Source organism: Salvia hispanica, unplaced genomic scaffold (assembly GCF_023119035.1).
Source record: "Salvia hispanica cultivar TCC Black 2014 unplaced genomic scaffold, UniMelb_Shisp_WGS_1.0 HiC_scaffold_296, whole genome shotgun sequence".
Taxonomy (NCBI): domain Eukaryota; kingdom Viridiplantae; phylum Streptophyta; class Magnoliopsida; order Lamiales; family Lamiaceae; genus Salvia; species Salvia hispanica.
The window spans coordinates 62,112-74,818 of record NW_025952021.1 but is presented as its reverse complement, the minus strand read 5'-3'; the positions used below and the strand labels follow the sequence as shown (position 1 = coordinate 74,818).

Genomic DNA, 12,707 nt, shown 5'->3' with positions numbered 1-12,707 from the left:
TCTCGAAAAAAAGGTTCATTTTATTTACAGAGATTGAAGGATGATTTCTTCAATGCATGGCTTATTGTCCAGACTCATCTTCTTGTCGTTACCACTTAGACTAAAAAAATTAATACTCCCTCCATCTCATAATAAAAATCACACTTTGCTATTTTTAGTCTATCCAACAATAAGAGCTACATTTCATTTTTATCCTAAATGACATATAATCTCACATTCCACTAACTCATTTTACTCATATTTTATTATAAACCTACATAAAAAAGTGCACTAACTTTTCCAACCCACTTAAATTTCTTAAAACTCGTACGCACAAAGAGATCGACTCTTAATTATGGGACAAAAGGAGTATCAGTCTAGCGTTTTAACAAAAGTATCACACTAGAAAGACTCAGTACACTAAAAATGGACAAAAGGACTAATTTTTGTGGACAAATCAAAATAAAAAACAAAAGATTATTAATTGTGGAGGGAGTATCAAATACAGAGATGAACACACTAAATCGATTCACCAGAGCAGCATCTATTTCGAAAGTCAAAACTATTTTCATAGGTTTGTTGAGTACAAAAACCGATATAAGTTTTCAGCCGCATGACAAAACTAGAACTGCATCTCATTATATAAACAGAAAATTAGGTGAGGCAATAGGAGCTAACACTGTAAATTTTGGAGTCTATATTTGGCCCATTATAAATAGAGCAGGAATGTCGTTTATCAAAATGCCATGTATCCAAAAACTGGCAGGGCATGTGACCAATTCAGCCTAGGATAGCCATTCACCATACCTCCTCAACCTATCGGATGTCGTCTCCTGCAAACAATAAACCCATATAAGGCATATAACCAGAAATCACATCAAGCAATGCAAGAGATTCTCTGAGGAAGATGATGATCAGAAACCGTATTACTCGCCATAATCCCAACTAATCCCCTGCTTGCTCATTGCTACTTGATAAACATAACAGGGATTCTAATGATGCAACATGTTTGGTATTATGTGCATTAACAGGGAAGGGAGATGTGGAGTTTAATTGAGCTAAGAGATTATTTGCACATTATGCCAGAATACACGTTTGTGAATTTCATAGGTGAACCCTAAAGACGAAGTATGGATTCCAACAGGTACCTCTTTGGGCGGCTACGATCTTCCTCGAAGTCCATCACTCCACCATGTTCAGAAAAGATCTCTTCATGCCCTCGGAAGTCAACGTCGGCCTGCTTACAATTGGTAACTTCTGCCACATCGTAAGACACGTCGACCAACAAATACAGAGACTGTATATAAACTAGTTCTTATACAGATAAAAGTACGATTTAGAAATAGCATCAAACATATAAGTGAGATGGATACCGGACTAACCTAACACATACATGTCACTGTTAATTTCCAGCTTAAGAAAATAAACTAATCTGATAAGCGGCATAAGCCCAATGTATGTATTCACATATCTGGTTAATCAAAGTCTCCAGTTGGAACAGTTGATTGTCTCATATATATATAGGGAGCTTTTATGTGTGCATCATGATAACCAAGCATCAGAACGCACACAGCATGCAACAAAAAACAATAATAAACCGTACAAGTAAAATGACAAAGTTCACTACAGACTGACCTTTAAAGATAGTGTTTTCTTCACTTCCTCAACACGCTCTTCTACTTCTTTTGCGTGCTTCTTGTCTATCTCACTCATAGCATCTCCCCATTTTATCTTCTCTTGAATTGAAACTAGAAGATTTTCTGATGTAGAGAGCCTATGAATGGCAAAAACAAGATATAATAGAATTCTAAGAAGCTAAATAGTCAATAAGAAAATCCATATTCATACACCTTCTGCTGAGTCAAAAATATAAATCAAACAAGAAAATTTGATGCTTTAAAGATAAACCATTCACCAGTTAGATAATGTTTGGATCATCCCACCCAATTGTCCAGGTCTAAGATCCCTGCCTGCGGCAAATTGCACCTATAAATCCACCAACAATCAGATTAAAAAATGAATTATAAGTCAGGTAAGAACCTGAGCGACATTAGAGATTAACTGCACGAGTATGGAAGGAATACCTCAAAGCATCTTCTCAACTGATCCAGCTTTCCTCTGACTATGCCCTGTCCATATACCAGCAACAGGTTAAAGATTATCCTCATAAATTCTTATATCTGACCAGGCCAGTTATTAACTCATAAGAAATATACGTATTTAAAACCCGTGAAAGGGTGGGGGAGAGGGCCGTAATAAGTCTGGACAAAACAGAAAGTGATATGTTGTCAAGTGACACGGGGGTTCGAATTACCAGTACTTCTTTCGTCTATAAAATAAATAGTTTCATCTTTCTATTTCGCCCGTCTACCAAAATTAGTCTCATACTAAAAATGGAAAGTCATTCATAATTTATATACTTTATCTGTTACAAATTAAAACTCGTGTCATCCATTAATGAAAATATTTTTCACCAGTGGTGGAGATTAACAATTGTTTTATATTTTTAGTGCCAACGACGTCATAAACAGTCCGTCAAGAATATTTTTGAGCTACGAGATAGAGATGGATGATAAATAATTTAAGAATGAGTAAAATAAACTAAAGACACATTCTTTATAATCTTATAATAACAATATACATAAATTACTAGAGTGAGAAAATAAAAATGTATAAATAAATTAATTAGTAGCTAATGAATTAACTATGAGAATCATAAAAATAAATTGTTTAATAGAGAAATGAATTAGTATAAGAAAATGTATAAAAATGTGCCCAAAAGCTAAAATGGTTCTGGTGGGGATCGATCCTAATCTGTGCTGGTTACAAGGCAGCTGCACAAACCAACTAAGCTAGAACTCATTTTGTACTCTATGCATATGTATAATATAGTAAACGCTCATCAATACACGTAGGTCCGCCTCTGCTGTCAAGCTAGCATTTATATTCAGTGACTCCAGTAATATAAGTAGAAAAAAATTGAATTTGTGGCGTAATTTTGGAAACAAGTTTCTTTAGAAGGGAACGTTCATTTTTGCATTTATAATAGGGAAAACGCCAATGTCATTGTTTGTGTACCTTTGATTTGTTTAAAAACACCCGGGTTCGATCCTCAGAGCCAATATTTACCTTTGGTTAGGGGTACCTTTGTTTTGTTTTGATTTTATTTTTAATTTATTTTTACTTTTAAAAATGATATTTACCAGTTTTTTTTATTACTTTATTATCACTATAAGAAAACAAGTACTAGTATTTTTTAATATTATTTAAGTTTTTAAATTGTTTTATTTTTTTTATTAAATGTTATTCAGAAATACATTGTTAATAATAAGGAATAATATATTTACTACAACTAAACAAATAATTATGTGTGAATAGTTGAAAATTATCAAATTTTATACTCCCTCCGTCCCATAATAGATGTCACACTTTCTTTTTAGTTTGTCCCACAAAAGATGTCACATTTCTTCTTTTGGAAAAAGTTCCCTCTCACATTAATTATAAAATTATATTTTCTCCCACCACTTAACACACAAAATAACATCTCCTAACACCCCATGCCATCTACTATGGGACGGAGGGACTAGGAGTAATATAAAATAATAGGTGTAAACTAATAATATTAATATTCTATTTAAAAAGTGAATATAATTGAAAAGGTAGATAAACAGAAATGTTGGATGGGGATCGAACTTGGGTTGCCATAATGATAAACGGGTTCGGGCTGTGACGAACTTGAATTGTTCAAATTCAGCACAGGAAATTTATCTTGAAAACTGCCAATGTTATTGGCGTGCTTAATCACGCCGATGTGGCGTGTTTAAAAACGCTGTCCTATTCAATAAAGGCTTAAAGCAAAAGAAAATATTCCCTTTAAGGGGATTTTTTTAACCCCAAATTCAAATTTTTCCTTATTAAGTAACTGGGTATAAAGTATAAACAAGAAAAAAAAAAACTTACCACATACATACAGTCTAATGAGAAAGTCTTCCAACTGGCGAACATTGGCACGTCCAACTCCTGCATCAACGAATCATATGGCAATACCCAGACAAAGCCCAAAGGTCAAGAAAATGCTCAAGAACCATATCATTAGGAAAAGGAAGAAATAAAAATTCGTAGCCAAGGATATCACTGACATGATTTACATAAGATAAGTTTTTTTTTTAAATCATCAAACTGGCTTATTAACAGAATACAATTATATCTATTTCTATCATACAAACTACTCCATCATTCTAATCTATAGAGCTAAAGAATAATACAATAGGAAAGTTGAGGAAATCGCACTTTACACAACATAATGTGAACTAGAATGCAAGTTTTGATACTAGCAACGTGAGGAGCCAAAGCATAATAGCAGGAAACAGCCAGGAGATATATATGGCCCCTGAGACTTATCAATAAGCACTAGCCCCAGTATGTAAATGAAGCAGAAGGTTACTGAAATTAATCAGCATATTATGTAATCGGGAAAATCTCATAATTGAGAAATCATTCTAATTTCAATCACTAAATTGTAGCCCTTTTATGCCAAACCATCTTGCTCTGTCCAAATTCTACCATTAAAAAAAATCCCTTTCCAATTTAAGAGGAGATGCTCACATTGGCAAACATATCTCTAACATTTTACATTAACAAACACTTGCAGAATAATGGGGAAATATACCTTGTTAGTCTCCGCCAGAGTAAGTACAGTCAGCTGCTTCAATTTGAGGACTTGATCAGGTTTCAATTGTGGAAGACGACGGGAGTAACTGTCCCACAATAGAGAGCATAATGTTCATTCAGGGTAAGATAACAACTCCATAGCCCCATGTGAGAGTTGAGACTGAGACTATATATCATATAGTAATAGAAGGGGGGGAAACCCCCACTATCCTTCAGGGGGGCAAGACAACAAAATACTTGAATCATTCGGGGAGATTTTAACAAGGTTTAAATAGATTGCAAGTGAAAATCTATAATGCTGGCTTGAGTCAGTAGTCCACCCACCACGTCAACTTTGAATCAAAAAGCGCTAGGAGAAGAATGATGAAGCTTATAAAATTATACAGAAGGACTGTAAGCTTACTCTTATATTCGCTCCATGTACCATATGCAAACATGGGCACGCCGGAAGGCGCATTCTCATCCCTTCTAGCTGCAAAAACCCCCACATTAGAGAGTGGCAAAAAATAAAAACACAAAATAATGCAAAAAACAAAATATCCTAGAAAAGTTTGAAAAAACTACCATGTTGAAAAAATCAACAATTCATGTGAATATTTTCAAAATTTGGGGTATCAATTAATAAGTTTTAAAGAGGATAAACAAAGTTGTTTAAAAAATTATAAAAATCAAATATTAGAAAACTTTATTTCAATATCTCTTATAACAAAAAAAATTTTATGACACCCTATCCCCGTAGAGAAATACAAACAAGAAACAGTTGATTAAAAGAAAACACTGAAAAATTTAAATGTAAACATACATATAGTGATTACAACTCAGGCTCATAATGATAACAAATAAAAAGTGAAATGAACACATACATAGGCGATCGGATATAGGGGTCATTAATTAAATAAATAAAATAATATTTATATTTTGTATATAATTAAAAAATTAGAAAATTAATAAAATAAACATCAAAAAAAAAACTTAAAAAATTTAAAAAGATAAACCGTAAGCCATGTGTCAAAATTCAGAAAAACCCCGATGGGCCGACCGTGGGGCATTTTAAATAAAAAAATCCCATAAATCGGGGGGGCATGGGTTTTCATTACTAACCCATATGATATAGTGCCATATCACCGCCATAGCCGCTTTTTAAACAGCATTTAATAAATTAAGGGATAGTGAAAAAGAATGCAAAAACACCCCCTCACAGTGATAGTCTGGGGCCATATCTAAGGGGAAAACCCCTAAGATTAAAACCTACTATTTACTGTCAAAATACCCAGAACCTTAATATAACAGTAAGAAGTGATTTGTCCCTTATGACGTTAGGGGCGGGAGAATCTCGGAAAAGGAAAAGAGGGAAGGATGGGAAGTTGCCCTACGATGAGGCTCGATATCGCCGAGCCCCAGAATCGATGTTCTTCAAGAAGTAGTCAATGTTCCGCTTCTGCTGCTCAATGTCCATATTCACAGCGCCAAATTTCTACTGATGCGCAGAAAATTGTGAAATCACATAAAACTGTTGTAGCAATCTTTTTTACTTGTACAGTATAAATAAAGGCCACCGGTATGATAGCTGAATGGGAAAATTTAGTGTTCAATTGATCGCGATTAGGTTTTGGGAAATTTTGAGAAAAAATTTTTTTTCATAAAAAAGAATCAAAGGGCTTCCATTCCTTTTTGAGACGGAGGAGTTTTTCTTCGAATTCTCTCTTTAGGAAATGAAATTGGCCCCCCTTTAAATATGAGAAATTATCACTTTTCCTTCAACAATTGTTAAGGAAATAGACCCATTATTTGGGCTTTTTATTAAGGCCCAAGTAATAGAGCAGGCCCGTATAAATAGTGTTTATTTTCATTTGAAAATTTTGTCATTCAATTTTAATGAAACCGCCAAAAACGTACTCACCTTTTTTCGCATTCCCTCTCAAAATCCTTTGTTCAAATAGGGAGGGCAAAAACCGTACCGGCGCCCCCGTCGAAGACCACTGCTCCGTCAGCTGGATCAATGTATGATTTTTTTCCGTTTTTACTGTCAGTTGTATACTTGTATGTAATTTTAAGATCAATGCAATTAGAGTTTTTGGGGATTTTACTGAAAAATATAATTGCATTAGACTGTTTGTTACAATGACTCGGGAAGAGATAACCAGAATTTAAATTTTGGGGGTGATCTGGGATTTTAGAGGTTTTATTCAGCAAATTTGGGTTTTGCATTTTTAAACAAAAGTATTACTCATTTTTGTTGTTGTTTTGCTTTGCCGATAGGTGAACAGTATTTTCATTTTTTTCGGAGGATGTGGCGTCTCAGAAGGTTATTGTATCATTTTTATAAGCACAGCTCAACATTGAGTGAGAAAGGCAAATATTGTGGCAGGGATTTTGGGAGACAGCCCAGGTTTGATATTTTTTCATGTTCCAGGGCTTATTGTTCGTTTTAGATATGATTAGTATGTGTGCTTTTGGCTTGAACTTTGTGTGTGATTGCTGAGAGTCTATTGATCATTCAGGGCATTGCATGTTGCACAAAAATTTCATAAAATAATTCAACTACCAGTTATTAGAGGGGGCCTAGTGTTTTTTATTCCCTTTTTAAGAAAGTCCCTCTGCCTGGGGAAAATATTGTAGGAAATAGTTGTATCTGAAATGGCAAAAAATGTTATTGCAAAATGTATGTCGATTCAGAACTAGGTTTTTTCTACCTGATGTTTCTGTGTTTTTGGCCGATAAACTAGTAATATCTATGTGCGAGCTAAATTTTTGGTTTATAGTGTTTCATGATTTTTAAAGGGTAGGGTAAATTAGACTACTTTTTCTTCTGGGAGAGACGCCCAATACAACATTATAGAATGTTAAGATTCTATATCTTTTTTCTTGTAGTTATCCTCTTATCTAATGCATGTTTTGATTTCGCAGGGCCAGAAACTACCAATGCTTTTATTAGTTTTCAGTTTATTTTTTAGCCTTTTTTTTTTATTTCCCCAAATTTTATTAGCTGTCAAAAAAAAGTCATTCATGAATTGTTTTTTTTTTCAAAAGTACTTTTCAGTTATCAGTAAGTTTAAAATTTAAAAATAGAGAACAAGAAGGAAAGAAGAAAGTAAATACTGGGTAAATAACGAAGAGGTCGCTTCAAAATAGAAATCAAAGATAAAAAGGCGAAATTGGGAATCAAAAAAAAGGTTTTTAAAAAGAACAAAAAGTGCAAAAAAGGGAATTCTTCAATTTTACAAATTTTTTTGCAATGGGGGAAAAAAGTCTGCACTTAGATCCCAGGTATAGTTGTTTTGCTCTGAGTCTGTACACAGGTTCATGGCTTTGGATGTTTAACAAATCCTAAAATAGGCCTCACATGATTTTTGGCTCCAAGATTCGATGATCAAGAACACTCCATGTTTTTATTTTTGGTGGCAGATTATTTAATTTGAGTGTTCCACCTCATTTCCCCTTACTTCTTTTTCCCTAAAGGACCTACGGCCCAACAATTTCATCCTATTTGATACTCCCGTCCCATAGAAAATATACCGAATTTTCCTTTTTTTGTCCGTCCCATTGGGTACCCAAAATCCATTTATAAACTTTTTCTCCTTTTTCTTTATCATTTATACTTTTTTAAACTATTTTTCTTCTTTTTTTTATACTTTTCCAATTACGATTAAAAACCCTTTACATTCCAATTTGCCTATTTCATGGACGGGAAGAATTTTCAGGCATCTCAAAAAATGCTCTTACAAGGAATGAATTTTTTATTTTGTGATCTTTAGGACTTTGACAAATGGTAGTAACGAAAAATAGAACGGGTAATATGATAGATAATCCTGTTTAACATGCCAGAATTTTTGCCTGGCCCAGTGAATAACTGCAACAGTAAGTTTCATTTATCAAGATGTCAAATGAAAGAAACTTTTTGGGATTCTAAGACTTCAAATTAACTTTTTGGGGTCTATCCCGTATGAGTACGGAATGGAGGTGACAAATACTCCCATCTAAAAGAGTTGTGTTGATGTTGTAAAACTTTTGTAGGCTTGGAACTATGCAATCCCCATTTTGGGAAACACTTATATGTGGAGTTTCCCAAATTTCCGATCTAGTGGCATAAGGACAGCATCTTGTTTGATCCCATGTTACAAAAGTATCTTTGCTGAAGCCCTGTGGTTGTTTTGATTTTTATATCTCCCTTTTTGTTATTCATCTCTTATTTGATGCGAATAAGCATTAATGCTAACTAAGTTCAAAAAATGCAAATGATGCAACAAATATATAAGTTTTTTTTCCCCCAAACAGAAGCAATTTTTTTTTGACCATTTTTGACCTATCTGAGGCAAAACTATTTTTTGAATAGTATACTTTGCTACTGTTTGGCATAGGATGTCAGTGTCTTGAAAGATTCAACCCAAAAAAAATAAAGACTCGAAGAGCTTACAATAACGCCAAGGAAAATAGTTGAATCAGCCGGGGAGGGTAGTCAGAACCAAGCCCGCACAACTTTTTTTTTTGCTAGAAAATTGAGGAGATATTCTATTTTTGGGGTCTTTGGTAATCTCATCTACACATTTTCATTTCAGCCTTGATCCGTTTCTCGTTAAAACGAGAAATATGTAAGAAGAGAGATCCCTGTTGATACTTAAATAGAAAGAGATAATGGGACTATAATGCAATGAAGGGCCCAAGCACGGGAAACAAATATGGTGGGGCTGGTTTGGGAAACCCTTTTCGTTAGTCTTTTTGTGTGGGATCCATCGATACGTACCGTAGTTTGACTCCCAATAATAAGATCATTTCCCTTTTTGTAGCTGGTTTGCAAATGTTAGGGGCCCTTAATTTGGAGCAAGAAAATTTGTGTGGAATCCTCCATTTCCCGTTTTAAATATTTCTCCAACAACCCTTTGATTGGTAGATGAGGCTTTTTTTGTCGATCACTGTACAATTGCTTTGAGTTCAAGAGAGATGGATTAATATCAATTTATATCTCAATCTTTTGTCACTTTTAAAAACTTGCGGATTTTGTCGTGACCTTTTTTAAATATGTATTTAATTTTCCCCTGGAAACAAAAAAATGAATTTTGAATTTCAAATTAATTGAGGGCTTTTGAAGTTTTGGCTTGCATCCTACACTTGATGTCCAAATATTCGCCTTGATCACTTTTGAATTTCAAAAAACTTTCTATTGTTTTATAGTATGATGGAATTGATACACGTTAAAAATCTTGAGATATCCAAAGGTTGAGATATGAACTAAAAATGATGGAAGGGGGGCTATAGTTGCATACTACATAATCTTTTGAGGTGTGATTGGCGAATTAATTTGTGGGGCTGAATTTTTCTTGCAATAAGTGGCAGCTGTGCCAATTGGCAGCAAAATTAATGCTGACAAAAGAATTTATTTTAGAGGTGGGGCTGTAACCATCTTTTTAGGTTGGATAAATAAGGAAGGTTGGTTCATCATTTTTTCTTTGGATTGAACCTGTGTCATCTTCTACACCCTATATTTTTGTTTCTACTCTTGTAGACTAAAATGCTAAACAATTCCACTAAGTTGGGCGAGATAAAATTATAAATTATAAAATAAATGAAACATACGAAGATTATTGCAGCTTTTGGTTCAGGTCAGAAATTATTTGGAGGTTTTCTGGCCTTTCTGTTTTGAATACAGTTTCTCTTCAGTGTAGTTTTGCAGGTTTTTATTATGTGTAGAGTAGTATAGGTTTGGTGGTTATGTGAAATCTTTTTGTCTTAATTAATGGGTACACTGGGCTGTACCCAACACAGTCAGAGGATCAAAAAGCTGAATCTAGATCTCCATAAACAAATTATACTTTGGAATGGCTTTCCATGTTTAAGTAAAAGCTTAGGGTACTTATATTTTTTTTATTTTGCTTCACTGTAAAATACTCTATACTGGATGCAAGTGTATTGTGATTTTGAGCTTAGTACAAAAAAATAGTTAATTGTTTGGATGAGTACCGAGGATGTATAATTTAGATAATAAAAATCCCCTAAGATACAATATATTCTCTTTTATCCATTAATTGGCTTGATTTGATTCGATTAGTGACTCAGGTTTTAAGAAATACTATAATATAACGCGAATGAAAAAGTTTGTTAAATGTAGTTCTAAATTATAGTGGTAGTTAAAAAATATGAATGAAATAATATTAGTGGAGTTTGAATTAATTAATATAAATAATAGTGAAAAGTAATGAGCAATTATTAAGCGGATAGAGGTAAATAAATTGAGCCAATCAATGGCTGATAGAAGGAATAATTTATGGTGGTGTTCGGTTCTTTGGATAAATAATCTCAAGATATAATGCAAGATTAAATTGTGAGATAATTTTAGTTGGTGAATTGGCCTTAACTAATTATCGCATGATTATCGGTCTGGGATTGAGTCGTGAGATTCAATCTCATGAATCAAACACAATACATATTTAATCTCAATATACATTCTTACAAATCGAACAAACCCTATATGGATTGGTGGTATAAGATTTGAGGGTTTATTAATTTAATCATGTTTTACAGAATTTTTCTTGCTATGATTAACTAATTAATGTAAAAGTCTTTGAAAAGGGATATACTACGTTTATATTGTGATTTACAAATTTTCCTTGCTAGACTAACTAATTAATGTAAAAGTCTAAGGGTACACTACATTTATACTGTGTTTTACAGAATTTTCCTTGCTATAATTAACTAATTAAAATGTGTTACAGTTCAAATTGCGGTGAAACTAATCCAATTAGTTTTTTGAGTTGCAATAATTATTTGATTTGATTTGATTTATTGAACTTGGATAATCTGAAATTCAATATTTTTTGTCGCGAGTATAAGATAAGATGTGGCCAGTTAGGCAATTACTAATAACCAAAAAGGACACACAGCGTTTTTGATTGATGATAATTGAGAAGTTACATATACTGATTGGATTTAAATAAAGAATAAAATAAAACGCTAATGCATTCTCTGCATCCTCGTCGCGAATATCGTCTGCAGCTCGTTGTAGAAGGGGAATTGCTGCCTCATCGCTTCCGTCTCCATCGTTTCACATCCCTAAATATCCATTTTTACTTAATCAAATAAATTGGTACTAATATAATCATTTTGCTTCTGCTAGAAACTAACTTGTTGATGAAATATCGATGATCGGTAATAAAAAAGAAACGAACAAACAAACACAAACACAAACACATACCTTGTATCTGGTGACGAGGTTTTTCCATTTGCACTTGCACTGCTCCGCGCTTCTGCTATAGCCTTTTCCATCCGAGTCGAAATCACCTCCCAAAGCATCTTATTACGCTTCGTCTCCATGAAATTCGGGTCGAGTTCGGCCCGGATAAAAAAGAAATCCCGGTTTCTTGAATGCTCCATTGCGGGAACCTATCGCTGCCCCCGACGGATTCCAGTATTGCTGGTGGAGCTGCTGGTGATGGTGATCCATATATAATGAACACAAAGATGGAGAATTATTGAGGAAGATTTGGTGGAAAGGGAAAAATCTCAAGAAAAAGGGTTTGGTGATTCATATTATATGAAAAGGGTGGTGTGAAAATATGGTGTGAAAATCGGGAAAAAAAGACAGATTTTTCTTATAGGGAAAAGAATGATTTTCTTTTCAGATTTGCTTAGGTGTCAGGAGAAAATAAATAAATGAATGCGAAAATACAAAGCCTGATTCCTCTTTTTAATTATATCATTCTTTTTCTACCGTTAATAACGATTAAGTATTTTATATATATTACTACTAAATAATATAAATAAAATAAAATTTTTTTTAATTCACACTCGAATTTACTGTTGAGGTAATGTGAAACGAATTTCTAGAATGAGGAGAGAAATGCAAATTTGGATTGGTTTTTTCTTTCTAGTGGTCTTACTATCTCATCTCTCTACGCGTAAACTGATGATTTCCCTTTTCTATGATACTATATGAATATGATACAACTAATATCTGGAAAATCAATACAATATTATTGGGCCATCCACATTTGTTCATATTGTAAACTGCTGTATAGGTGACGTCATGCTGACGGGGCTCTCCTTTTTTCGTTTCTTTGTGGGGC

General features: G+C 33.7%; 1 protein-coding gene and 1 pseudogene across 1 annotated transcript; both read right to left on the bottom strand.

The window, feature by feature from the left end:
* Positions 1-507: 507 nt before the first annotated feature.
* LOC125198840 (COP9 signalosome complex subunit 7-like) lies at positions 508-6,106 on the bottom strand. Its single transcript, XM_048097096.1, is given in 11 exon segments — positions 508-812; positions 1,128-1,216; positions 1,615-1,753; positions 1,895-1,965; positions 2,064-2,108; positions 3,940-4,027; positions 4,650-4,736; positions 5,050-5,143; positions 5,970-6,020; positions 6,023-6,049; positions 6,052-6,106. Coding segments are annotated over 11 exon segments (768 nt in total). The 3' UTR covers positions 508-790.
* A 5,489-nt stretch (positions 6,107-11,595) lies between these two features.
* LOC125198843 lies at positions 11,596-12,085 on the bottom strand (annotated as a pseudogene).
* Positions 12,086-12,707: the final 622 nt, after the last annotated feature.